The sequence below is a fragment of the Dipodomys ordii genome, unplaced genomic scaffold (assembly GCF_000151885.1).
Source record: "Dipodomys ordii isolate 6190 unplaced genomic scaffold, Dord_2.0 Scaffold71, whole genome shotgun sequence".
Taxonomy (NCBI): Eukaryota; Metazoa; Chordata; class Mammalia; order Rodentia; family Heteromyidae; genus Dipodomys; species Dipodomys ordii.
This window is the reverse complement of record NW_012267287.1, coordinates 4,636,864-4,661,048: the sequence shown is the minus strand read 5'-3', so window position 1 is coordinate 4,661,048 and position 24,185 is coordinate 4,636,864. Positions and strand designations below refer to the sequence as shown.

The window sequence follows — 24,185 nt, the reverse complement described above, 5'->3', positions numbered from 1 at the left end:
GGGGGGGGGGGGAAGGGAGGTCCTACACAGCTGTAGCAGTTTTATTCACTCAGCTCTGGGAGGTAGAGTTTAGCCATTCACAGTTGAGAAAAAGAAGCATAGGCAGTAGATTGGTATACCGTGCATCTCATTCATTTGTTCACTTATTCATTCACACACTCAAAAAGTATCTATGGCCTGCCTTAGTCCTATCTCCAGGCCCAGGGAAGATGGTGTGGATGGGCTGACGTGATCTCAGCATCTCCAGAGAAAAACTGAAACTGAATACTGAGAGAATTGCCTAGTAGGAGGAAGGGCATCTTTATCTCCGTGTCCCCATCTCTGTCTGCACCAGGACCTGCTCCCTGGGGCTGTATGTCTGGGAAGTAGTAGGCTCACCCCAGGCTCAAAAGAGCTCACCCCTCACTAGCTATGCAGCCAGTTTCCTTTCCTGTAAACCAAGGCTCCCTGCCAACCCCCTCACAGGGATGGGGGAGGGAGCAATGATGTGGTGTATGTACAGTGCCCAGCAGGATTTTGCACCAAATGACCCAGCTTTAGTCATTGAAACTGGACACAAGGGAGAGAAGAGCCCTGTGCAATGGGTACACTGCGACACAAGTGCTGACCATGATTATACTGAGGATTTGACAGGAGTCTGGCACAGAGTAGGCAGTTAGTGGTGATTATGCTTCGATTTGCTCCACCTGCATGTGTAAAATTCATATTCCATGATTTATTTTAGTCCTTTGATAGTGTTTGCTTTTTTGGCCCTGCTTACCAACGAAATTTTGTCTCTCTATTTAGGACTCAAGATTTCGTCCAGGGTATGTTTCTAAACTGTGCCCATCACTCTGAGAAATACCTTCTCAGAAGAGGCTGGCTGGCAAGGGCATCCCTAGCTTGGCACCGCTCCTTGCCTCACCAGCCGGCAGAGGCCTGGCCCCAGGGGACTGTGATCAGGACAGAAATCCATGGCCTTCAGATCTAATGCATAAGGCTGATGCTGGTCTATAAATGACCATCAATGTAATGTTTCCTCTTAAAAGCACCCTAATTCAAGAGCTCCTGGGTAGAAATCACACTTTCACATTTCTGTTCAATTTCTTTGGAGTAGAGCAAAGTGATTGTTAAGGGTTACAATGAAACATTGCTCTGGAGATGATGGCCCCGGGCTAAATGTAATGTGGGAGGTGGGGAGGGGAGGCTTGTGGCTGTGCTGGCCCCTGGAAGCCCTCCGCTGAGGTCCACCCCTCCGCACAGCTCTGTAGATGATGTGACCCACAGCCACTGAAGTACAGAACCTTCTGGGTAGGAGGTGTTCAGTCTCCATGTGCACACTTGTGGGAGGTTGGCAGTGACCTCAGTTCAGAGATCATTCCCAGGGCATCTCATTTCTCTTTCAGCAGTATTGGTCTTGGGCTGTCTTGATGCTCATCTACCCCCTCAGTCCTTTGGGCCCATGGCAGTCACTCCTAGATGGCTGGGGCACGTCAGGCGCTCAGCGGTAGACCCGACTCCTGATTTGGCTGCACAGCCACGTAGGCTTCATGGAGTAAGGGCTGTCATGCCCAGAGGTGAAGGCTGGAAGTTACCTGGGCTAAGGTGACACAGCAGTATGGGTGTAAGCTGGGGTCTCCTCCCCTGCTTCACTCTGTGGTATTTACTAAGCATTTGTGTGTGGGGATGAAGACACCGGGAATGGCTCCTTCCATGTGGTAGTAGACCAGAGCTTGCCAGGAGAGAACTCTACCCCTTATCACTATCCCTGCACTGCAGAATTTTTCTTCAGCTGCTGTGTCTCAACCAACAGATCGTTGAAGGTGTCTTTGTCTGCTTCCCCTCTGTGGGATACGGGCTAGGCCTCCCATGAAGCTTGGCACCGTGGGGAGGCCTGGGGTTAGTGTTGGCAGCCTCCACAGGACTTCCCTGATCAGGGTGCTTTGGTGCTGGTCCCCAGGCCTCTGTACCTTTCCTGTCCCACCTTCTAAAAGAAAACAACTAAGTGGGCCCAATGGAGGAAACTGATGGTCTGTCTAGTAGAGGAGACAATTAAAAGCAACCAGAAGCCAGTCTACGAATGGAGGTGGAAATGACACAGTAACAGTGGGCCAGTGAGCCCAAGGAGCTGGAAAAGCTGCACCCCCTCCGTTGGGAGAAGGGACTTTAACTGACATGGGTTGTCTGGAACACATCTTGTCAGCATGTCAGACCATCTTCCTGGACTTTACCCAGAGTTGATGAGGACCCTTCCTCACCTAGGGGAAATTGGTGTCTTCTCTGGGGTCCCCTCCAGCCAGGCTGAGCATGGGAGCAGTCCTTTTGTGCCCTGCTATGTCTTGGCACGCCAAGAGGGGTCTGGTAGCTAAACAGATGCTTAGCAGCCACAGGACTAGCCTGCGACTTTGCATACGTGACCCCTCCTGAAGCTTGATGTAGCTGCCTCACTGCACTGCCTCCACTGCTGCCCTCTCTTGGTCTTGTTTTGCTCTGCCCAGAAAAACGAAAGCTACTTCTTTTCTTTCTTATTTTTTGATTGGTCTTGGGGCCTTGAAGGGCTTGAACTCTGGTCTTCACAGTCGTCTTCAGCTCTACCACTTGAGACACAGCACCACTTCTGGTTTTCTGGTAGTTTATTGGAGATGAGAGTCTCATGGACTTTCCTGCCTGGGCTGGCTTTGAACTTCAATCCTTAGCTCTCAGCCTCCTGAGTCACTAGGATTACAGGCATGAGCCACAGGCGCCTGGCTTGAAAGGTACTTTTGACTGCAACCAGGTAGTAGCTTTGTCCACCGCCGTGTGAGGTGGCCCGGAGTCTTCTGGAGAAGCTCCGTGGTTTGCTTAGAGAGGGCGCAGCTTGGAGTCCTTAGGAGCCAGGAGAAAGTACTCCCTATTCCTCCCACAGGCACAGCTTGTTTGGCAGAGGTGTATCAGGGCCATACTTGCTGAGAGGATCCAGGGGAGGCCTTGTCTCTGTCTGTACAGTTGGTTGGCAGTGCTCCAGTGAGAACAGAACAGGACTGCCATGTTCTGTTACTGTTCCTCCTTCCCAACACCCACCTCATCGTCTCCTAGGAGCAGCTCACTCGGCCCTCGCTTGTGTGCAGGGAAGCATGTGTGATGAGCAAGGCTCAGGGCTCTGTGGGACCTGGGTCTGCAGGGTGCAGTTGTCTGCTTCTCCAGAGGCCACTCCTGGAGGGAGGGCTTGGTGCCACTGGCACACCCCACAAATGAAGGGCTCTGTCTGGAGAGTTAAAGAGGCCCACATACCATGTGAGTGTCCTGAGAGTCATAAAGCAAAACTGCTTTGTAGCATGTTGGGACTTGGCCAGCACTTCTCCCCGGGCTTTTCCAGTGCCTGTCCAGGGTTTGCTGGTGTTCAAGAGAAATGCAGGGCCCCATAGCAATTCTGGGGGAAGCAGCTTGATTTAAAACTGGCTGAGAGTCATATACCTGGACCTACCCTCCAGGAGGCCAGGGAAACCAAGCCACTGCTAAGGGATTAGTGACCACACTGCCCTGGCCCAACCAAGAAATGCAATGTTTCTTACATTGTTGTGTTGTATCCCATAGATATCTCTGGGAAGCTGAGGATCTGGGATACCACTCAGAAGGAGCACCTTTTAAAATATGAGTATCAGCCTTTCGCCGGGAAGATCAAGGACATTGCCTGGACTGAGGACAGTAAAAGGATTGCCGTGGTTGGGGAAGGAAGGGAAAAGTGAGTCACCTCAGTCCTTTCTTGTCCTGGCTCTGGACTGGTGGGCATCATACCTATTACCTGTGCCAGATGTGTGACTAGCTGGAGCCACGGGTCCATTCACAGCTGGCTGGGCCACACATAAAGTGCCACTTCACAGTGAGGCACTTACATTTCCTTACTACATCCTGAGTCTCTCCCCTGGATTTCCCAATGTCATGCCTACATCCTAGGCATGAGGAATGGGACAGGAGAAGCAAATGTACCTCTTTTTAGAAGTAAGCATGCCCCAGGAGCCAGACACTTGTTCATCCTAGCTGGACCCATCTCTCAAGGTCCCCTGAGCTCAGCAAAGAGGCAAAGGAATACTGAGCAGTCAGCATGGATGATAGCTGTCCTCTGGTGCCGATGGCCATCAGGGTCAGCGCTGTGAGAACAGTTTCTGCCACAGCTGCCCCTAAGCACTTGAACTTGACAGTGTATCTGTTACTCAGAGACTCTTACTAGCTTGTGTTCTGTTGGGTATTGACTCTTGTGTGGCTTACCAAGTCCTCACTGTTGATCTTAATTCCTTTTGTTCCAATAACTGGAACAGCAGGGTTTCATTGAGTGTCAGTTGAGAGCAAGGTAGCTCCTTGCCAGTAGTGACAGCAACTGGCTCCTGGTCCCTCCCTGCAGAACAGAAGGGAAGTGATAAAGCCATAAAGAAACTCCCCTGGTAGCAGCTTCCTGGAGCATCTTCACATGGGAGGCCCTCTGGCAGTGGCCTCATAGACGTGGACTTCTAGTTCCTTCCCAAAGGCACTTCCTACATGTTCATGGATTCCTTTGACACAAACCTTAGAACTCCAGCATCACGCAAAATCAGACCTGTTTGTTTATACTGATTCAGGGCTATACTGACACCAGGCCTAGTCTTAGCACTCCTGGCAGCTTGGCCATCACCTTCTTAATCTAGGACTGATGACCTTTCTCCTTAATTTCTCTCTGGATAAAGGTTTGGAGCTGTCTTCCTGTGGGACAGTGGCTCTTCGGTAGGCGAGATCACAGGACACAACAAAGTCATCAACAGTGTGGACATCAAGCAGAGCAGACCATACCGGCTGGCCACGGGTAGCGATGATAACTGCGCTGCGTTCTTTGAGGGGCCCCCCTTCAAATTCAAGTTTACAATTGGCGTAAGTGTACTCGACTCCTCTTGTGGTTTTGGTCTGAGTGAGAACAGGAGTCAACTGATGCTTGCAACCAGAGTGTACTTGGGTGGAAGATCTGTTAGAAAGGGAGAGCCCGGGATACTGGCAGCCAGCCGCTTCCTTGCTGGGTTATCCTCAGATCTGAATCACCAATGGGAGAGGCAGGCTTGCATGACATCAGGATCAGTGTCAGCTGCCTCCCCTGGAGAGGAAAAGCAGACTGCCTGCAGAGTGGCTTGTGACTGGAGGAAGCAGAAACACTCAGTTTGGAGAAGTCATGCCCAAGTGTCCTGTTAGTGTATTGAGGCTTTGGTATAAACAGCATATTTCGGTGTTCTCACTTTGCATGCGCCTTAACTTGGCCAAGCACTGGCTTTTTTAGCCTTACACTTCCCATTCATTGTAGAGTGGTGGTATGTAGTGGACATTGCTATCCAAAAATCTCAACTGTGGCTGTGCAAAGCTGCCCTGAGGTCCAGAGCAGCATTCTGCTCATCCAGCTGTCTTGCAGCCTTCCAGTCTGGGTGTGGGCTGGTCTGTAGGAGTGAGGGCAAAGGGGGTAGAGGGCTCAGCATGGCCCTGGGGTTCTGTGCTTGTCCTGGCTTTACCTTTTGGCTATTCTTACATACCCCCAATGGAGAAAACAGAATGAGTGCTGATGGAAAAGAAAAATAGGTGGGATTATGATGTTTTACCATAAAGAAGGTGTCTTATGGCTGCTGGGTTCCTTGGAGGTGGTTGAGTTTGGGGCTTACCCCTTCCCCTCCTCCAGCATTAGATGAGATAATGTCTTTAAAGTGGCTTGCTGTGGAGGACTTTGGATTATCATGATAGCAGAGTGAGTCATCAGAGCCCTGAGCAGTGTCCCTGAAAGGGCAAGCACAGGACCAGGGCTCTTGGCTGTCCAGGAATTCCCTGTTCATGATGAAGCGGGCTCATTTCGTCCCTGGAACTTAGCCTAAACAGGATTAGGGTAGCTGGTAGGCCTTGGGAGAGAAGCTCAGTAGGGCTTTAGCAGGGTGTGCCCTGTGTTTGGTTGTCAGATCCTCTCTCCTGTGGCTTCTGCCTAATTGGTAGGTGGTAGAGTTGGCTATTTTGGGAGCTTTGTTGAAGGCTGTGATTCAAGGTCAATGTTTCCGAAGTGGTGTAGAGACATGTGGACTTCAGGGTGAGTGGTGCTCAGACAGCAAAATCATCTGGATATGAACCCAGGGGATGAAGGAAGAGGGCAAGAGGTTTCCATGGCAACCCAAGGCTGTCCTGGCTGTTCCCAGTGATAACCCTCTCCCGAGGCTCCCACTGGTTCTTCTGGATTGATTCAGCCCTGGTCTGGGCTATTTGTAGATGGAGACTCCTTCCCTTTGCAGATGTGGATCAAATGCAGCATGGGACTGCTTAAGGTTTGACTCCAGCTGGGCAGCCTGAGCCCAGCCCCTCCATCACCTTTATCCTATGTGTTCACTCAAGGCTTGTCCAGAGCATTCTCTCCCCTTTTCCTTGTTAATTCCAGGACAAAGTCCTTATCCCAGAACTGTTAGGTAGAAATGTTTGCCCAGCTGGTCTTGTCCCTAGGTGAGTACCGCCCCACCACTTGTGCTTAAAGTCTCCCTGGGACCTCACCTCACAGGTCTTGTCTGGAGACCTAGGAGAGAGAGGAGGAGTTGGAACCAAGGATCAGAGACACTGGATGGCCCCTGGATCTCCACTGAGCTGGCCGACTCTGAGATCTTCAGGGTGGGCATACTCTAGGACTCCCACCCCTGGGAAATAAGATAATGGCTCTCTTCTCACTCTCTGATGCATGTCCATATGTTAACCAGAGATGGTTTAGGATTCCATCTGAAATTTCTTAAAACTCAACTGGTCTAGCATCTAAAAGTGACAATTTAAAATTGTTAGAAGAAATTTCTGTTTACTTGGAAATCCAAGCAGTCATATTTTGTTCCCAACCCCATGGTGACTAGGGATCCAGACTTGATTCCACCTACCTGTCTCTGCAGGTCAGGCAGCCTTTGTAAGTTGGAACTTCCCTTCAGGTCAGGAGCCCACAGGCATTTCTATCTGGTGATTGCCCATTCATTCCCATGCCTCTTTTCCCTGCCCCTTAGTCTGTCTACGCCAGGGCCAGAACTCACTAGGGCCTAGGGTGTGGGCTTAGTTGGTGATATCATGGAGCTTCTGGGCTGGAAAGGTGGGATTGGGGAGGGCACAGGGATTTATTGCAAGCTACTGCCTTGCAAAGAACTAAGTTGTTAGAAATTACGTGCTAAAGCAACCATGACTGACCAAGTGACAAGGAAAGCATCAACTCGGAGAAAAACCAAAGGAACCTCACTTGCCCAAGCTTGAGTCACATTACTTTTTTGTTCTTGCTCAAGAGCTTGTTGAGCAGAGCAGGCGACTCCACTCCTCTGAACTGAAGTTCTGGTTCTTTGTTAGCCAAGACTGCCATTCCCAGCCTCTCAATCTCCTCTATGTGGGAAGCAGTGGCTTTGAAGCCCAGTTCAGAGTCTATCATGAGGAGAATGGAGGATGGGTCCACATGGAACATACGTATCTATGCCTTTCTCAGGCTCCCACACACAGTCAGGCTGGGAAAGTGCTCCCAGCTCCAGATCTCATGGTGATGACCACTCTAGCCATCACTGATGCAAACTGTCCTGTTTAGCATCGGTGCCTGAGAACCAGCGCATGGACACAGTTCTGGAAGTTCTGGTCGTTCCAGGCAGCCAAATGCTCACCTACACATAAGAAATGCTAGAGAGGCAGATACTTCCCAAGACTTCCCTGGCCCACCAGGTCTAGGGTCCATATCCTGGCTTTGCCTGTGTAATGGGGATGGGCAGGGGTCACCTTTTCCCTTGAGTAGGCCCAAGCACCTGCCCACCCATGCACATTTTAGTAGATACACTGGGTGATCTGAAACGAGAAAGTAGAACCTTCATTTGCATCAGAGTGATGGCTTCAGCTGTCATCACCATGTCATCTGGAGCTGTGGCAGCTGCCCAGACTGACCATGTTTGGGAATCTGAGGAGAATGTATATATGTATGCCCTACAGGAACCCATCTTCATTCCTCTCATGATAAACTCTGAACTGGGCTTTGAGGCTACTGCCTTGTAGGTGGAGATTGAGAGTCTGGGAGTGGCAGTCTTGGATAACAGCAGGTGTTGTCTTCCTAGGCAAGGGAGACAAGCTCTGAGTAACCAAGGCTTCTAGTGGTGATAGGGGTTGTTTGTTTCTTTTTCTAGTTTCTTTCCTCACGGCAGGGCAGAAAGCAGACATTTCAAGCCCTTTTGAGTGTTATTCCCCCGAGTCCTCGACCAACCGAGTGCCCTCCCTTGTCCTTCGCAAAGAGCCTTTCTTGCTCTCCATGGTCTCCCTGGGAGGTCAGCAAGGCTAGTCTCTCCCGTCTTGGAGTCCTGGAACCCTGGGGCTGACAGCAAGCAGACTGTTCCAGCCCCAGGGAGGCCTAAGGTAGATTGGAGTGAACCTGTTATTCATTCGCCTGATCCTCGCCCACCAGAGGAAGGTACAAATGGGACTGGCACGTCCAGGGTGTCCGGAGAGTAACCGAGAGGTGGGATGGAGCTCCTGTGGACTTCTTAGCCAAACTGAGATGGGTGAAGGTTAGGGTACTGCTCCTCTGGCTAGGGGAAGTCTTCCTAGGGAGTACTGCTAAGCCTGAAGAAGAAGCCCTCCCCTGGAGCAGTGGGGTGCCAGAAGGAAAGGAGCTGATGGGTACCAACCAGCTACAGGACCATGGCATGTTTGGGCTCATATGGGAGAGGCTGAGGGCACAGGTAGTCCCATATACAGCAGCAGCTAGGACTGGTGGGCTGAGAAGGGCTGGAGGGGCCATGGAGAACCCAGGGCCTGAGGCCTCGCTCAGTGTCTTTGCCTGGGTGCCCCGACCTTGGTGGGGAGAGGAGCTGAAGGGGCCTGGGGAGGACAGTTGAGGGCATGTAGAGGACGTATTACAGCCCACGCCAAGGCCCAGAAGGTGCGGACCAGGCACAGTGGCGATGGCTGGAAGTTGGACCCATGGGTAGGTTCCGTGCTGCCTTCAGAAGATGGGGTAGAAGGCAGCTGCCTGTGATGTCTCCCCACAAGCCCCCCACACTGTCTGCCCTCCCTGTGGGAAGTGCTATTTTCAGCCCTCGCTTTCTTCAGCTAATGAGCTGTTGGCTGCTCCCTGCCTGAAAGGGGCTATTTCAGGAGCAGACCTGTCTCCTGTCCGTGCAGACGCTTGGTGTCTGGCTGATGGACAGGAAGTGGTGGCTGAGTGAGCCCTATAGCAGAGGCCCTGGATTCATTTGGGCCCTGGTATTCCATGGGCACCTGCTTCACCTGACCCAGAAGTGATGACCCTAGATCTCCCAGGACATGACGCCTTCCCCGATGAGCCGCAGACACCCATGTGGGGTCATAGGGCCTGGGCACCCAGTGCTGCTTCCCAGGAGAGTGCTGCTTCTGCCCTGGAGTTGGAACAGGACTGCCTTGTGTCTGACCCCAGGGGGGCTGGTGAAATTGGAGTTTGTTACAGAATAGAAGTGAACAGTGGCTAAAAAAGCAAAGCAGTCAGCACCCCCCTTGGCCACCCTCTCTTCCCAGGCCCTGCTCCCCTGGAATGAGCACTTCTGATCTCCCAGTCCCATGCCCTGTTCTCCCCTCCAGGCAGAGGCCCAGGGGCATGCTGTTGGCATGCAGCTAGCTCCTTTGTCTCCTTCATGGAGGAAACAGCAGGGAGGTGACATTCCAGTATGAAGCCCAGGAGGAGACGTGGGGGTCTGTGCTCACTGAAGAAGGATCAGACCAGAAGCAAGCTGATGTTCTGGTCCACTTGATTGTCTTGGGTGGTGCTACTACTACCAGGAGTTGTAGGGGGCTTGGTGTGTAGGAGTATGTCTCTCAGGCTCTCCTTTCTTCATCTGTGAGCCTGGACAGCCCTCAGCATGCACTGGCAACGGATGGCAGATTGGTGGAAGTTAAGCTGGGTAGTTAAGGATCTGACCCCTGACATGGCTCCCGGCCAGAGCATGCCTGGGCTTGCCTGGCATCTGCCAGGACTCAAGAACCAATGCACTCAGGATGGCTCTGGACAAGAAACTGGATCCTGTATTCTTACACTGACTGAGCTTGAATTACCTAGCCTTTCTGGACCTGGTCGTCTTTGACGAGTTTGCCTAGAGGCTCAGTGGCCCTAACCAGTGACAGGTCATGATTGTGACAGAAGCAGTTAGGAGGGCCTGAGAGTACCTGATTTGGGAAGATGTGGACCGTAGTGGAGTTTAGTGGGCCATGCCTACTAAGAAGCTACATTTAAGCAGCTAAAGGCCTGTCATAGAAATAGGGTACAAGAATGAAAGGAATGAAAAAAAGCTAAACACAGCTGAGCTAAGGAGCAAGGTTGAGACCTTCCAGCACTTAGCTGGGCTCTGAAGGTCCCTGTAAGCCACACACTCATGTGCACACATGCACAGTACCCCATAATCACTCCAGACAGTTCCCAGGTGGAAATTGAACCACTCTTTAATTTCTCTTAAAAGCCGTTAGTTTTCAGTAACCCCCACAGCTGGACTGAAGGAGGGGTTTGTTGTCCTGGCTATGCCAGGGCCTAGGATTTTGAGTTGAGGTGTCTAGGGACCCAGAGGGAAGGGAGGAGGTCTCGGGGTTATGATGAGGAAGGGAGGGTCGGCCTAAGGGTGACCTTCAAGCCGAGCCAACAGCAGGCAGGTCAAAGAGGTGGAGCTGATCACCGTGAGGGACTGCTTTGGACTTGTGAGTTAGCACCGAGGTTTTCCTGTGTAAGAATCTCCACTGTAATGGTAGCTAATGTTGGGGTTCCGCCCTGTATTTCATAGAGAACTTTCCTGACCTCCTTCAGATGGGTAACAGCCCTCTCTCCCATAGGACCACAGCCGCTTTGTCAACTGTGTGCGCTTCTCTCCAGATGGGAACAGATTTGCCACGGCCAGTGCCGACGGCCAGGTAAGGACTAGAGTGGAGGACCTCTCCCTCCTCCCACTTCCCAGGGAGTGTCACCAAAGCTTAGCACTCATGGCTCGCTCCTTAAAGACAGAAGCAGTGTCTGCAGAGAATTGGTGAGCTAATAACTACAGCAGGTGCTCACACACACAGATCTGAGATCCACATGCATTTTTATTTCTTGGAAGATTTACATCTATGATGGGAAGACGGGAGAGAAAATATGTGCGCTTGGAGACAGCAAGGCCCATGATGGAGGAATATATGCCGTGAGTATGGATTTGTGTTCATTTTGAAGTTCAAAGATACAGTTTCAGAGTCCCCCTAAGGTTGTGGGGTGCGGGCACCTCATCGCCTCCCTGGGACTGTGCAGTGCTACTTCCTGGGTCTCTTCCCAGTGCTGACAGGAAACCCTTCTTTCATTTTGAGTAGATTAGTTGGAGTCCTGATAGCACCCATTTGCTTTCTGCCTCTGGAGACAAAACTTCCAAGATTTGGGACGTTAATGTGAACTCTGTCGTGAGCACGTTTCCCATGGGCTCCAACGTCCTGGACCAGCAGCTGGGCTGCCTGTGGCAGAAGGACCACCTCCTCAGCATCTCCCTGTCTGGGTATATCAACTACCTGGACAAGAACAACCCCAGCAAGCCCCTGCGGGTCATCAAGGTGAGGCTCGGGCTGGATGTGGCTCTGTCCCAAGATGGTAACCAGGAGGATGGGCACTGAAGGAAGGCCAGGTGGGAGCTAGAGCAAATTCAGCAGAAGGGCAGGATAAGAACAGGTGTCATTTGCTTTCCAAGGATACAAGCTCAGCAGCTCGCAGAGGTTAGAGGCCAGATGGCAACTTCATTTTGGGAGGTAAGGCCAGGGACACATTAAGCTTCAGGCTGAGGACAACTTCCTCAGGATGAGATCTGGGGGACCAGTGAGTGGGAATAGGGGAGTAGATAGATGGCGGGGGAGGGAGGGCATGTTGTTCTGGGCACTGTCCCTTAGCTTTTTTGCTCAAGGCTAGTGCTCCACCATTTTGAGCCACACCTCCATTCCCAGCTTTTTGCCTGGAAAGTTCCTAGTAGAAAGCTCTGAGCATGAAGTATACCAACTGATTGTTGAGCATTGTTAATGAAGCACAGACAGGCAGGGACCAGGGGACACTGTTCCTCAGCAATTCATTCAGTGCCATTAGCAGTGAAGGAAGCAAAGACCCCCTCTGGAGGCAGATGCTTGTTGTGGTCAAATCCTGTGTGTGCACATAGTCCCTGCATCACCAGCAATTGGGGAAGTGGTTGAGTCCCAGGACCACCTCAGGTTAATCCCATCTCAGCCACCTCAGTCCCTACAAGGCAGAGCCCTGGTATGTGACACTTGTGTGACAGCAGGGTCAGCCCTTCCTGCAGGGAGCTTGGGTAGATCGGGTACAGCCTTGTGAGTGCACATCAGGCGCTCAAGTCCTGGACTCTGGTTTAGACCGTGACCCAGCTGGGGTTGGGACAGGAAGGAGGGGACGCTAACAGAAGTTCTCATTTCAGAGCTGGCTGGTGGCAGATCATGGCTTGTGTACGTGGGCAATGGGACTGGTCCCAGCGCACCTCGGCCATGTGCTGAGTGTCTGTCTCCTTCCTCTCACTTAAATGGGGCTAACAAGCAACAGAGAGCAGGACACACGTCCTCAGCTCACCCTGTTACCTTGTCTCCTCCACAGGGTCACAGTAAGTCGATACAGTGTCTGACTGTGCACAAAAATGGTGGCAAGTCCTACATCTACTCTGGGAGTCATGATGGACACATTAATATCCTTTGACTCGGGGAGCTGGCTCAAGCCACTCACAACTCACAGAACAGGGCATGTTCCTGTTCCCACGATGCTGGAGATGAGGCCAGCCAGGTGGCACTGGTCCCAGCTGCATTTCCCAGGCAGCACTGGCCTCTAGCGTGAATGTCTGCTCTTGGAACCTTGTCTGCTCCAGGCCTCAGGTGGAGGAAGAGCATCCTGAGCAAGATCAGACCCCTCAGTGCAGTCTAGTGTGTTATTTGACTTATCAGAACTTTAGCTATGTTCCTCCCTATTAGAGACCACTGGTACCACCCTCTGACCCTGTCTGTGTCAAGCAATGGGATCGTAGAGGCCTAGGACTCTGGGGGCTTCGAAACCCTTCAGTACAGCTCTGTTGTTTTAAAAGTGGAGGAACAGGCCCAGAGAGGGCTTGGTAGCTCATTGGTAGCAGAGGTTCTTGGAGGTTCCCTCGGTGACTTGTGTTCCCTGGAGTCGGGGCTCCATGTGGGACTTCTCTAACAGGAGATTTCCTACATGCCATTCCTGTGCCTCAGTGCCTGGGAGCACAGACACCCACGTACAGGACCGTGTGGAACCTGGTGCTGCCATCTGCAGGGGCCCAGGCCCTAGCCCTTGTCCTGTCGTTGATCCAGCAGGTACTGTGCCATTGAGTTGTGTGTTCTGCCACCCGCTATGAACGTCCCACTGTGTTGGACTGCCCTGTGGGGTCAGTGTCCTCCTGTTTACATGCTGCTAGAGGGAGCTGTCCGGACCCCATGCTTCCTGAAATCTCAAACCTGCTCGCTCTCTTTGGGGCTCTGGGGTTTCACAAGACCCAGGAAGGTTCCCCTTTTCCTAAGGAGCAAGGAGGCTAAGTCACTGCCCAGCTGTGGTAGTCATATGTAGTGGCAGAGAGGCCCAGGACAAGCATCTCTGCTGTAGTCCTACCTGGTTGTTCTCCACCCCAGCATGGACGTGTGTCCATCAGCATCCAGGCACAGATTCTCTACCCCAGTAACTCTAAGAATTCACGCATAGCTTCCCAAGGACACAATGAAAAAAGAACGATTCTTACTTGTTTATATAAAAGCAGTCTCATCATAAGCTACACCTTATACCTGGGCTCAGAATCTTCAGGAATGGTGGGTCGCCCCTGGGCTGGTACCCCATGGCACTGGGCATCTACCAGCTGAGCAGTGAGCACAGCCAGCTTCCTGGAGGCCAACATAGGGTTACAGGAAAGGCAAAGTGAATCTTCTGACTTAGAGTCTCAGTAGACAGCAGCCACCAGTGACCACCAATCCCTGAGGATTTCTCCTAGACTGCTCTAAAAGTGATCAGACTACAAGTTGGGCAGCATGAAATGTTCCTTACCCAAAATGTTTGAGACCAGAAGTGTTGAAGATTCAGGATATTCTCAGATTTGGGAGCTTTTGCACATACAGACTCAAATTGCACAGAACCCAAGTCTAAATACGAAATTCATGGTGCCCCTACCCTGAAGGTAGCTTTACAGTGTTTTGTGTGCCTGATTTTACAGTGACCACCTGGACTCAAGTGGAATATTCCATCCACCTGTGGTATCTCAAAATGTTTTAGGTTTCGCAGCATTTTAGAAGGGGTTTCAGCCTGTATCCGCAGCCACACAGTAGTGAGTCCGATAACCTGGTTTTGCGTGGCATTGTTCCAAGGAGAGGGACTGGGCTGTCTGGGCCCTCTCACTCAAGCCTGGCCATCTTGCTGGCTTCTGAACTGCCTTGGCTTCCTGAAATTGTAAGCTTGGGCACACTGGAGGATCCTGCTGTCCTCTGGTGTATTTCTGGGTTGTCTGGACAAGGAGCGGAAGGTGCCTCCCCCTCCCGAAGCCAAGCTTCTCCTTAACCACACCCCACATTACTGGGATTCTGAGACGGGGGAGAACGACTCCTTCTCTGGGAAAGGCCACACAAATCAGGTGTCTAGGATGGCGGTAGATGAGTCTGGGCAGCTGGTCAGCTGCAGCATGGATGATACTGTGCGATACACCAACCTTACACTGCGGGACTACAGGTAAGAGCTGCCCATGGGAAACAGCAGCCATCAGGTTCTGAGGGGGCCCCAGGCCAAGGACAGTCACTGCCCAGTGTCCTGTCTGTTCTTAGTTGTTAGCCTCATTCTGTTGCCAGGCCCTGGTTATAGTGTCTAGGTGACCGCACTTGTAGATGATGACAGTGTATAGGCTCAGCCATGAGTACAGATGGCAGGTGCTGGGGATTAGTCGGGAGCAGAGGCACTCTAATACAGAGCGGCTGCTGTTTGGTTTTGCCTGGTGCCTTCAGCTTACAGCAATTGGAACTTGGTTTTTGTAGCTGGGGACAAGTGGGGATGCTTGGAACTCAGGCAAGGGGAAACCAGGGAGGGCTCCCAGGTCTCAAATGGGAAGCAGACTTGCAGTCCTTGACAAGGCCTCCATGCCCCACTGTCCTCAGACCCAGGACCAGCCACCCAGCAGTGTGCCGGCACTGCTGTCGAGATCCCATCACAACACTCCCATCCACCTGAGGCTCCGCACAGCCTGGCTCCCAGCTTGTAGCAGATGTGCAGTTGCTCACTGTGTGCATCTTGCATGCCATGGCTGCATGCTCTGAGAGGTTGGAGGTTACAGAACCTACCAGGGCCTGGTGAAAGGCAGGGCACATCCGTTACACCCTTGGCCCAGTTATGTGGAACTTTTCTTATTTACAAAAGTGTGTGTACATGAATTATTCTTGAGTGAGTCAATACATTAGCCAGGATGATTCTTGCCCATTCAGGCCAGTAGATTGTTTTTTCTTGGGGTAATGGGTTCTTAAAGATTCCTCTTGGGAGAAATAAAAAATACTAGTCATCCAGAGAGAATAGAGCTCTGTTTAGTCTGTACTCAGGAAACTCAGTCTTTGGTGGGTGGAGGGACTGGAGGGCAGGTAGTTAAGGCTGAAAGAAAGACTATTCTGCTCACTCCTCCTCACTTCTTGTTTTTCCCCACCTACCATTGCCCCAGAGCCCGGGGTCATGATGTTACTGCCCTCCCACATTTAAAATTAATCACTCCTTCAGTATAGGTCACAGTCAACTTTTCTTTCTTCCACATAGCCAAATTGCTGTGGTTTTACAGTAAGTACACACTGTTGACAATTAAGTGTGTATCAGCACCCACAGTGAGCCACCTTTGGAAGTAACGTGGGTTTTTTTTCCTCTCACAGTGGACAAGGAGTTGTGAAACTGGATGTTCAACCAAAGTGCGTAGCTGTTGGCCCTAGGGGCTATACCGTGGTTGTGTGCATTGGACAGGTAACGTGTCTGGCTGAATTTTGTCTAGAAGAAGAGTAAGGGATTGGCCTCTACATTCCACTTGTGTCCCCTGTTACCAGCATTTTTATGGGTCATTTTGTGACTGACCAGAGCACTGCATGTACTCGCTCTTGTATGGAACCCCACCCCTAACCCCAACTATCGGTGCAGCCAGTAAGGCCCCTGTTTTCAGGAAGTAAATGGAAACACAGATTGAAGCCCCGAGTCTCAGTGATAAAAGGGTAAGCTAGAATGTGCCTCCAAGCACCACACTGCAGGGCTGGCCCGTGACGCCTGCGGAAGGAGCTGGGCCAGATCTGCCGCTCCTGTCCATAGCATTGGTGACATTGCTCATGCCACTGAGGGCAAGGTGGCAGGTGGAGTGCTGACTCTGCGGGTTGCGTTTTCATTGCCATGCTGAGGTCGCCTGCACTCGGTTTCTAACGGGATGTGTGGGACCAGATGCCCTTGATTGAACCCACCGTTGACCCACTTGCTCTACATTCTGCTCCACTGCACATGTCACCTGTCGGTGGGCCTGGGCATCCCGGCATATAGACAGGAAGGCAGGTGGCAGCCGAGGCCCTGCCGGCAGGAGTAACAAACCTTGCTGAAGAAAGCCACCATTCAGGACTGGCCTGCCCCTCCCTCCCCCTCACTCTGTGAACCTAATTGCTTCAGGGAGAATGGATGCTGTGTGCCCTAGATAACAACGACTCCCTGCCAAGTAATTATTGTGCACAGCCTGGATGGCCACGGGGGTGCAAGAGGAATGCAGGATCTTCCAGCCTCATATTAGAACAACTTTGTAGTCCTTGTGGGGAGCAGATGAGAACTGGCCGGGGAGGGGAGAGAGGGAGGGAGTCTTCCCTGTGATTGGTCTTCAGAAAGCTCCTTTCCCAGGCTCTTGGGCTTTTTTGTGTTCTGGTGGTTACAGGCTGGCCCTGCCACTTGGGACATGTTGGCAAGTGTCCAGCAGGGTATTAGCAGACCAGAGGACAAGGTCCTGATCTGCCACGACTTGCCGGCTCTCAGTCCAAATGACAGCTTTCTGGCAAGGTCGGGAACTCTAAAGGGGCCCAAGAGGTTAGAAAAGGAACACTGTATGTCAGATGGCATCTCAGGCTGTTTTGGGGGGGAGATGTTCACATCCCCTTCCTTGTAAGACAGAGACTGCTGTCAAGTTGGATATACACGGGGTGGATTGTAGTGGGGGCTGGCACCTGGCATTTCCCTACCAGGAGCAGAAACCCCAAGGGAGCCAGCCCCTGAGGGCAGCTGCTGGCTCTGTCATGGGTAAGATGGGACAGAGCCAGCACTGTCACAGGCCTCAGGCCACACTGTCTAGGAGTGAGCTAGTAAGTACTGTAGTCACCATGATGTGTGTACCGGAGTGGGGTATGTCCACTTGGGCAGTCAAGGGCAGCGAGTCTAGGCCCAGCCCAGCCCATAGGAAGCTGCAGTGCCCAGGCATGTGGTAAGAATTCTTTATGCCTCCCCTTTCCTTCCTGTCCCCCCACCTCCCCACCCGAGAGGCATGGCACTTGCTCTGGGTACAAGCTGGTGATCTTGCTTCCCATTTACTAGTACTAGGTTTACCCACTGAATTTCATCTTCCCAGAGCCTAGTTCCTGCTGGGAAACAGGACCATTTGTGCGCTTCCCCCTGGTCCTCCGATCAGGCCAGAGTGTCACTATGTTGTCAGAACGTTCTGCAGATGTATGGTTAGCTAGGGCCAGGAGATGCCTGTGTCGAGATGGTGCCTGTGTAGCATTTTAAGAGCAGCAGAGACCAGCGTGGCTTGCGCACCCTGCGCTGCTCAGCAGGCCAGCACCACGAAGCACCCTGGGACCACTGCGGTTCTCAGCTGCGGTCCAGGAAGCTCAGGCCCCTTGCTGCAGTGCCTTAGCCTCTTTCTCCCCCAGCTGACGGTGCTCAGGTGGGAGCCCATTGAACTCTACTGCTGACAAGACTAGAGCTGTTGACACAGAACGACCAGTGTTCTCTGTGGCATGGGCACAGAGAATGGGCTGAAGGGGTTGGCTGACGGGGACCCTACAGCTCCCACTCTTGCCGGTCCTTGTGCATTTGTTGCTCCCCAGAGAACACTACCTGACATGGTTTATTTCCTGTGCCCATGGCTTCAAGTTCAGGCTCTAGTGGTCTTTCACAAGAGGTCTCTGAAGCTTCTGACAAGGTAGTCCAGGTGTCAGTCTCCAACTCCTGATGCTGGCTGACCAGAGCTTGGCAGTGCCCCACTCGACTCATGAGGCTGGTTGGGGCTGCACCTGGGGTGTGGCTTGGAGTCCAGGGTCCCTAATCAGTATGCACCCTTCCTGCTAAGAGCAGTGTCCCATGGCTTTGTGGTGCTGAGCGGTGTGTCTGTCCCTCAGATCGTCTTGTTGAAGGACCAGAAGAAGTGCTTTAGCATCGACAACCCTGGCTATGAGCCTGAAGTTGTGGCAGTCCACCCCAGCGGGGACACAGTGGCCGTTGGGGGCTCGGTAAGGCCTTTCTTCTTTGTGTCCTCTCTGACCTTCTTGTGTGTGCTGCTATGTGGGGACCAAGTGAGCTGTGTTGAGCTCCTGAGAAGGCCGGGAGGAGATGATGTCCCAGTGCAAGGAGCCTGCTCTGAGCCCAGCAGTCTTCTCTGCCACCTGGCAGATTAGGGCACCTGGCAGGCCAGAAGATGAGGCCTTGGCCCTGTGCTCAGCTGTTCTATCCACTGACTCAGCCAGTGTCTTCCAGTTCTATACACTGACTCGGCCAGTGTCTTCCGGTTCTATACACTGACTCGGCCAGTGTCTTCCGGTTCTATACACTGACTCGGCCAGTGTCTTCCGGGTTCTATTCACTGACTCAGCCAGTGTCTTCCGGGTTCTATCCACCGATTCAGCCAGTGTCTTCCGGGTTCTATCCACTGACTCAACCAGAGTCTTCCAGTTCTATCCACTGACTCAGCCAGTGTCTTCCGGTTCTATCCACTGACTCAGCCAGTGTCTTCCGGGTTCTATCCACTTACTCAGCCAGTGTCTTCCGGATTCTATCCACTGACTCAGCCAGAGTCTTCCGGGAGTCTAGCACAAGCTAGGCAGTGATGTGGCGCAGGTAGGCCACCCCAGGTCAGTCTCCTGGGAGGGACGGCAGGCCTGGGTCATAGGATACTTTAGCCAGGAGGCAAGGTCCAGATTTGGGATTGAGCCTGGTGTCTCCCCTTAAAAGCCATATCATTGCGCCGCACTTCTTTGACCTTAGTCTTTTTCCTGCTAGAATGAGAGGGGGACCCTTGAGGCCATAATGCGAAGGAAACTGAGGCTGGGTGGTACGTTGGGCATCAGACCTTTCCCAGAGGGAAAAGGTATTGTGTGTGCGTTGTGGAATGACACCCCTCTCCCCCGCCCCACCTGCCCGCAGGATGGCAATGTGCGCGTGTACTCCATTCTGGGCACCACGCTGAAGGATGAGGGCAAACTCCTGGAGGCCAAGGGCCCCGTGACGGACGTGGCCTACTCCCACGACGGCGCCTTCCTCGCTGTGTGTGACTCCAGCAAGGTGGTCACGGTGTTTAGCGTGGCTGATGGCTACTCGGTGAGTGGGCTTTGTGTTGTGCTGGGCGGCACGGGTGGCTGGTGCAGGCTCCTGTGTCCCTGCCTCCCTGCGTGGCAGGCACCCTGGGGTTCTTAGCAGGAGGCAGGGAACACTTGAGAGTTGCCTTGCTTGCAGTAGTGCTGAGCAGCAGGGCCCTCGCCCTCCCCAACGTGAGGGAAGCAGAGCTGACGCGTGCTAGCTCTGGCCTCAACCCTGATCTTCCTTCCGTTCGTTTACCTACCACTAGGAGAACAACGTCTTTTATGGGCATCATGCAAAAATCGTGTGCCTGGCCTGGTCACCAGACAATGAACACTTTGCCTCCGGTGGCATGGACATGATGGTGTATGTCTGGACCCTGAGCGACCCAGAGACCAGAGTCAAGATCCAAGGTGACTCCCACGCCTCACCTGGGCGGACTGTCCCTGTCGCAGGTTCCAAGGCCGCTCCAGAGGCCGCCATCTGTGACACCGTGGAGGCCTAGCTCTTGTCCTCTCCAGGCCCATGCGCGTGGTCCTGGGACACCCTCCCGGGAGTACGTGAGGAGAAGGGTTCCTGGCACCCTCCCCTGCCCTGTCCTCACCAGCTTCTCTCCCGGCCATGGTGCTGTCCCATAGGATAACCAGTGCCACATGTGGCTGGCAGATTTTCCAAGTAGCCACATTTTTTTAAGAACTAGGTTTAAGCCAGGCACTAGTGGTTCACACCTGTAAACTTAGATCTGAGGATCAAGGTTCAAAGCCAGCCCATATAGGAAAATCCATGAGACTCTTATCTCCAAAAATCCAGAAGTGGAGCTGTGGCTCAAGTGGTAGAGCACTAGCCTTGAGCACAGAACCTTAACAGTGCCCAGACCCCTGAGTTCAAGCTTCAGAAGTGGCATCAAAAGTAAAAAAAACAAGACAGGTTAAGCTGTTTTTTTGGGTTTTTTGGTCAATCGTGGGCTTGAACTCTGGGCCTGGGTGATGTCCCTCAGCTCTTCAGCTCAGTGCTAGTACTCTACCACACCACTTGAGCCACAACACCAATTTTGGTTTTCGACTGGTATATTGGAGATAAGAGTCTCAAGGACTTTCCTACCCAGCCTGTCTTTGAACCGAGATCCTCAGATCTCAGCCTCCTGAGTAGCCAGGATTATAGGCGCTCGCCCAGCACGGCTCAGCTGTTTTAATTTAATAGTGTATTTGATTTAGTCTAGCGTCTTACCATTTGCTCCCTTGCTAGTAGCTCATTCCAGGGGCTCCACAGTTACATGTGGCTGTGCTTCCGGGGGGATTCCCTCAGTTCTTCTATCCTGCCAGCTGCTTACACACAGCCTAGTCCCCCCCTCCCATTTGCCACACAGAAGGCCATCTTTAGTGTTCAGTGTAACTGGGGTCCCTGCCTATTAACTGGGGCCTTCGGGAGAGAGCGTTGGTGTCCTGCAGTCGGCATTTCCCCCCATGGCACATCCGTGTGTGTGTGTGTGTGTGTGTGTGTGTGTGTGTGTGTGTGTGTGTGTGTGTGTGTGTGTGTGTGTGTGGTGTGTGTGTGTGTGTGTGTGTGTGTGTGTGTGTGTGTGTGTGTGTGTCTGTGTCTGTGTGTCCAGTCCGCCAGTGCTTGCTGTTGCTGTGTAAACCGTTGTTACACTGTGTCCTTGTGGGAATAATAAGAAAGGGCGTTTGTCGTGTTCACCGCAGGAACCCTCATGGGCCTGCCTGCACTTCCATCCTTGGCTGGCCAAGTCTGCCTGGTGAGAGTTGTGTGTCTTCTACATGAAAGGCTCTCACCACTGTGGGGGTCGGGACATATGGTGTTGGAGAAGAGCCACTGGCATGGCGGGCAGAGGCCGGGGCCACTGCTTCTGGCAGCTTGGCAAGTGCAAGACTGAGCCCCTTGCTCTCCAGCGAGGGGACTCCAGCCAGGCCAGCCCCTCGTGGTTGGTTTCTGGAGCCCTTGATGACTTTGTCCCCAGGGCCTCTCTTCCCTGTCTGAGACGTACTGGAGGGAGAGGAGTCGTGTTTTCCATAACCCCCCTCCCCGCCTTCTCTTCCCAGATGCACACCGGCTGCACCACGTGAGCAGCCTGGCCTGGCTGGACGAGCACACGCTGGTCACCACCTCCCACGACGCCTCTGTCAAGGAGTGGACAATCACCTACTGAGGACGCCTCCTGCCCAAAGGGACCGAATCAGGGACTAGAGTTTAACTGCCGCCAACGTTCTTCTCTATTTCTGTAACGTGCCCACCCGCTGTCCGCCCCCTTGGGGGGAGGGCCGGTGGCTCCCCTCATCTCTGCAGATGTTCGTGTCTGTATGCGACCTTCTGAAAGCTTTAGACAGTTACAGTTTGCACATGAAAAATAAAGCGAGCACTTAAACAAAGTGTGGCTCGTAACTAAAACCCCATAACTCAAGCAGACCTTGAGAACGCGCGGAACATTCCAGAGGCAGCTGCCTCCAAAGCACAGAGATCCGGCTCCAAGGCTCTTGCTGTCAGTAGGGAGGCCGGCCAAGGGGAGCCATGGCTCCCCTTTTCCTACCAGGACACATCTGCACTAGAGAGGGGACAGCGATGCAGGGAGCAGGAGGCACTCTGTAGAGCAGGTGTTCACACCACGTGCCCGTCCCCGGGGCGCCTCCCCAGGTGCCTCCCCGGATCTCAAGGAAAGACAAGTAACCTTGGACCTATTTCATTGTCAGCTTTTGTGCTTGGTTTTAAAAATGAAATTGTGGGATATTTTTTTTTAAGTGTATCTTAACTGTTGCCTGTCCTTGTCCCCAAGCTGGCACGCTGACAGCACCGTGTCCAGGCATGAAGAGCCCTTTGTAGCCAGACTCTGGTGTTCTGGCTGCCACCGTCACCATGTTTGATGTGTCCCTGCCTCCCCCGTCTGCCTCCAAGACCAGGAGAAGGGCAAAAATGAAATCACTGTAATCTGTCGTCCTTTTTACCTTCCTTTTCTTTTTCAGTGCAGAAATTAAAAGTAAGTATAAAGCACGGTGATTTGGAGTTTCTTTGCGTGTGTCGGAGTCACTGGTAATGTTGGCTGAGAACAATCCCACCCCTTGCACTTGTGAAAACGTTTTACTTTGAGCGCTTTAAGAGATTAGACTGAGAAATAATTAAATATCTTTTCTCTTGTTTGTGGATCACTGGTTCTATGTGGTGGGGTGTGAGGGGATGGGACAGTTTGGGGAATCCTCGTGGCCTTACATAGGTGGCCACCCTGCCTCTCAGGAGGGGGCTGTGGTGAGAAAGGACAGTAGTAGAGGAGCCCAGGGTGCCTGGTCCCCTCCCCATCCCTGCTGCTACATCACTACGCCCACAGCCCGTTCCTTTCCAGCCTTACCTTCCTCTACACTGTGCTGTGGATGGGAGGTGTCTCCATTTATCCCATTCAAGTCGCCATCCGTGTCCTTCCTATCGGCTGTCTTCCAAAAGGAAAAGCATACCTGGAGATCTTGGGAGCATCCAGATGAGCTCCCTAGTAAAAGCTGCTGTTTCAGGGTGAAAAGATGGCGTGGAGTTGTGTGTAGATCTGTACTAGCAACAAACCTCCTTGTCGGGCTGTAATCATCATGTCTGCAGTTCACACACACACAAGAGCTGTAGAAGTCAGGGAAAGAAAAAAACATTACTACCTAAGCTGAGGCTGCCATAGAGCTAAGTGATAACACTGACACGGTGCTTTTCCTTGCACATGGCTGCCAGTTCCTCTGTAGGCAAGGGCTCGGCACACCAAGTTCATTTGGCAGAGCAACTCTGGCTGCCGGGAACGGGAAAGATTCTGAGACCTTGGGCTGACCCGGAGCAGTCGGCAAGGTCCAGCATGGAGCACTTGGAGGGAGATGGGGGATAGCTTAGGGTTGCACAAAGACCAGATTCTCACCCCAGGGGAGATACTGTAGTAGGAAGAAAGCTGTACCATGCCAGGGGTCCTGCATCCATTTCTGCCCCTGACTGACTGACTTAGTGCCATGAAGGAACCAAACTATAAGGTGGTTTTAGTTTGTGTGGGCCTTTGGTGTACATGAAGAAGCCTCCAGCAGCACTGACACTTGGAGCAAAATGAATAGTACTGGAGTTTAAAATGGGGCAGACTCTCTGCCCATTGACCCTTGGGAAAGGTCCTTCGTACCTGGGCCAACCTGGACTGTGATCCTCCTGTTGATGCTCTGGCCATAGCTGAGGTGGCATGCGTACACCACCACCCAGCTCTTGGTTGAGATTAGTGGGGGTGGGAGGGGAGTCCTCAAACCTCAATCCTATTTCCATCTCTTGAATAGCTAGGATTATAGCCATTTGCCACTGGCATTTGAGTCTTGCACTGCCCAAGTGTATTTACTGGGATTGCTGGAGTTTGAGCATTATGTCAAGTACTGGGGTAAGAGCAGTCCTGGGCTAGGATTCATAATGGCTGCTGTGTCCTAGAGACCAGGCAAAAGAGGCCCAAGCCCATTTATGTTTGAACCTCAACATGACTTTTATTTTTTGGTATAAGTATGTCCCAAAATACTGCACTGAATACAGAAAATGGTATTGTCCATCTGAAATTCAGGTTTAACTGGGCATCTGTTCATTGTTGGGCTAGCCAACTGATCACCCTTCCTGTGTCGTTACATCGCTTAATTCTCACCGTTATTCTGTGAGGTGTGGATATCTTGTCACCCCA

The 24,185-nt window shown here is 52.4% G+C and overlaps 1 protein-coding gene across 1 annotated transcript in view; it reads left to right on the top strand.

Moving 5' to 3' along the window:
* Positions 1 to 22,510, top strand: part of Wdr1 (WD repeat domain 1) — a 33,819-nt gene extending 11,309 nt beyond the window's left edge. Inside the window, exons 4-15 of the mRNA XM_013023906.1 lie at positions 3,553 to 3,700; positions 4,677 to 4,857; positions 10,786 to 10,863; positions 11,049 to 11,129; positions 11,293 to 11,526; positions 12,563 to 12,650; positions 14,527 to 14,683; positions 15,856 to 15,943; positions 18,337 to 18,447; positions 19,358 to 19,531; positions 19,779 to 19,923; positions 21,568 to 22,510. Coding sequence (XP_012879360.1) covers positions 3,553 to 3,700; positions 4,677 to 4,857; positions 10,786 to 10,863; positions 11,049 to 11,129; positions 11,293 to 11,526; positions 12,563 to 12,650; positions 14,527 to 14,683; positions 15,856 to 15,943; positions 18,337 to 18,447; positions 19,358 to 19,531; positions 19,779 to 19,923; positions 21,568 to 21,674 — 1,592 coding nt within the window. The 3' untranslated portion in view covers positions 21,675 to 22,510. The remainder of the gene's footprint in view (positions 1 to 3,552; positions 3,701 to 4,676; positions 4,858 to 10,785; positions 10,864 to 11,048; positions 11,130 to 11,292; positions 11,527 to 12,562; positions 12,651 to 14,526; positions 14,684 to 15,855; positions 15,944 to 18,336; positions 18,448 to 19,357; positions 19,532 to 19,778; positions 19,924 to 21,567) is intronic.
* The last annotated feature ends 1,675 nt before the right edge of the window (positions 22,511 to 24,185 follow it).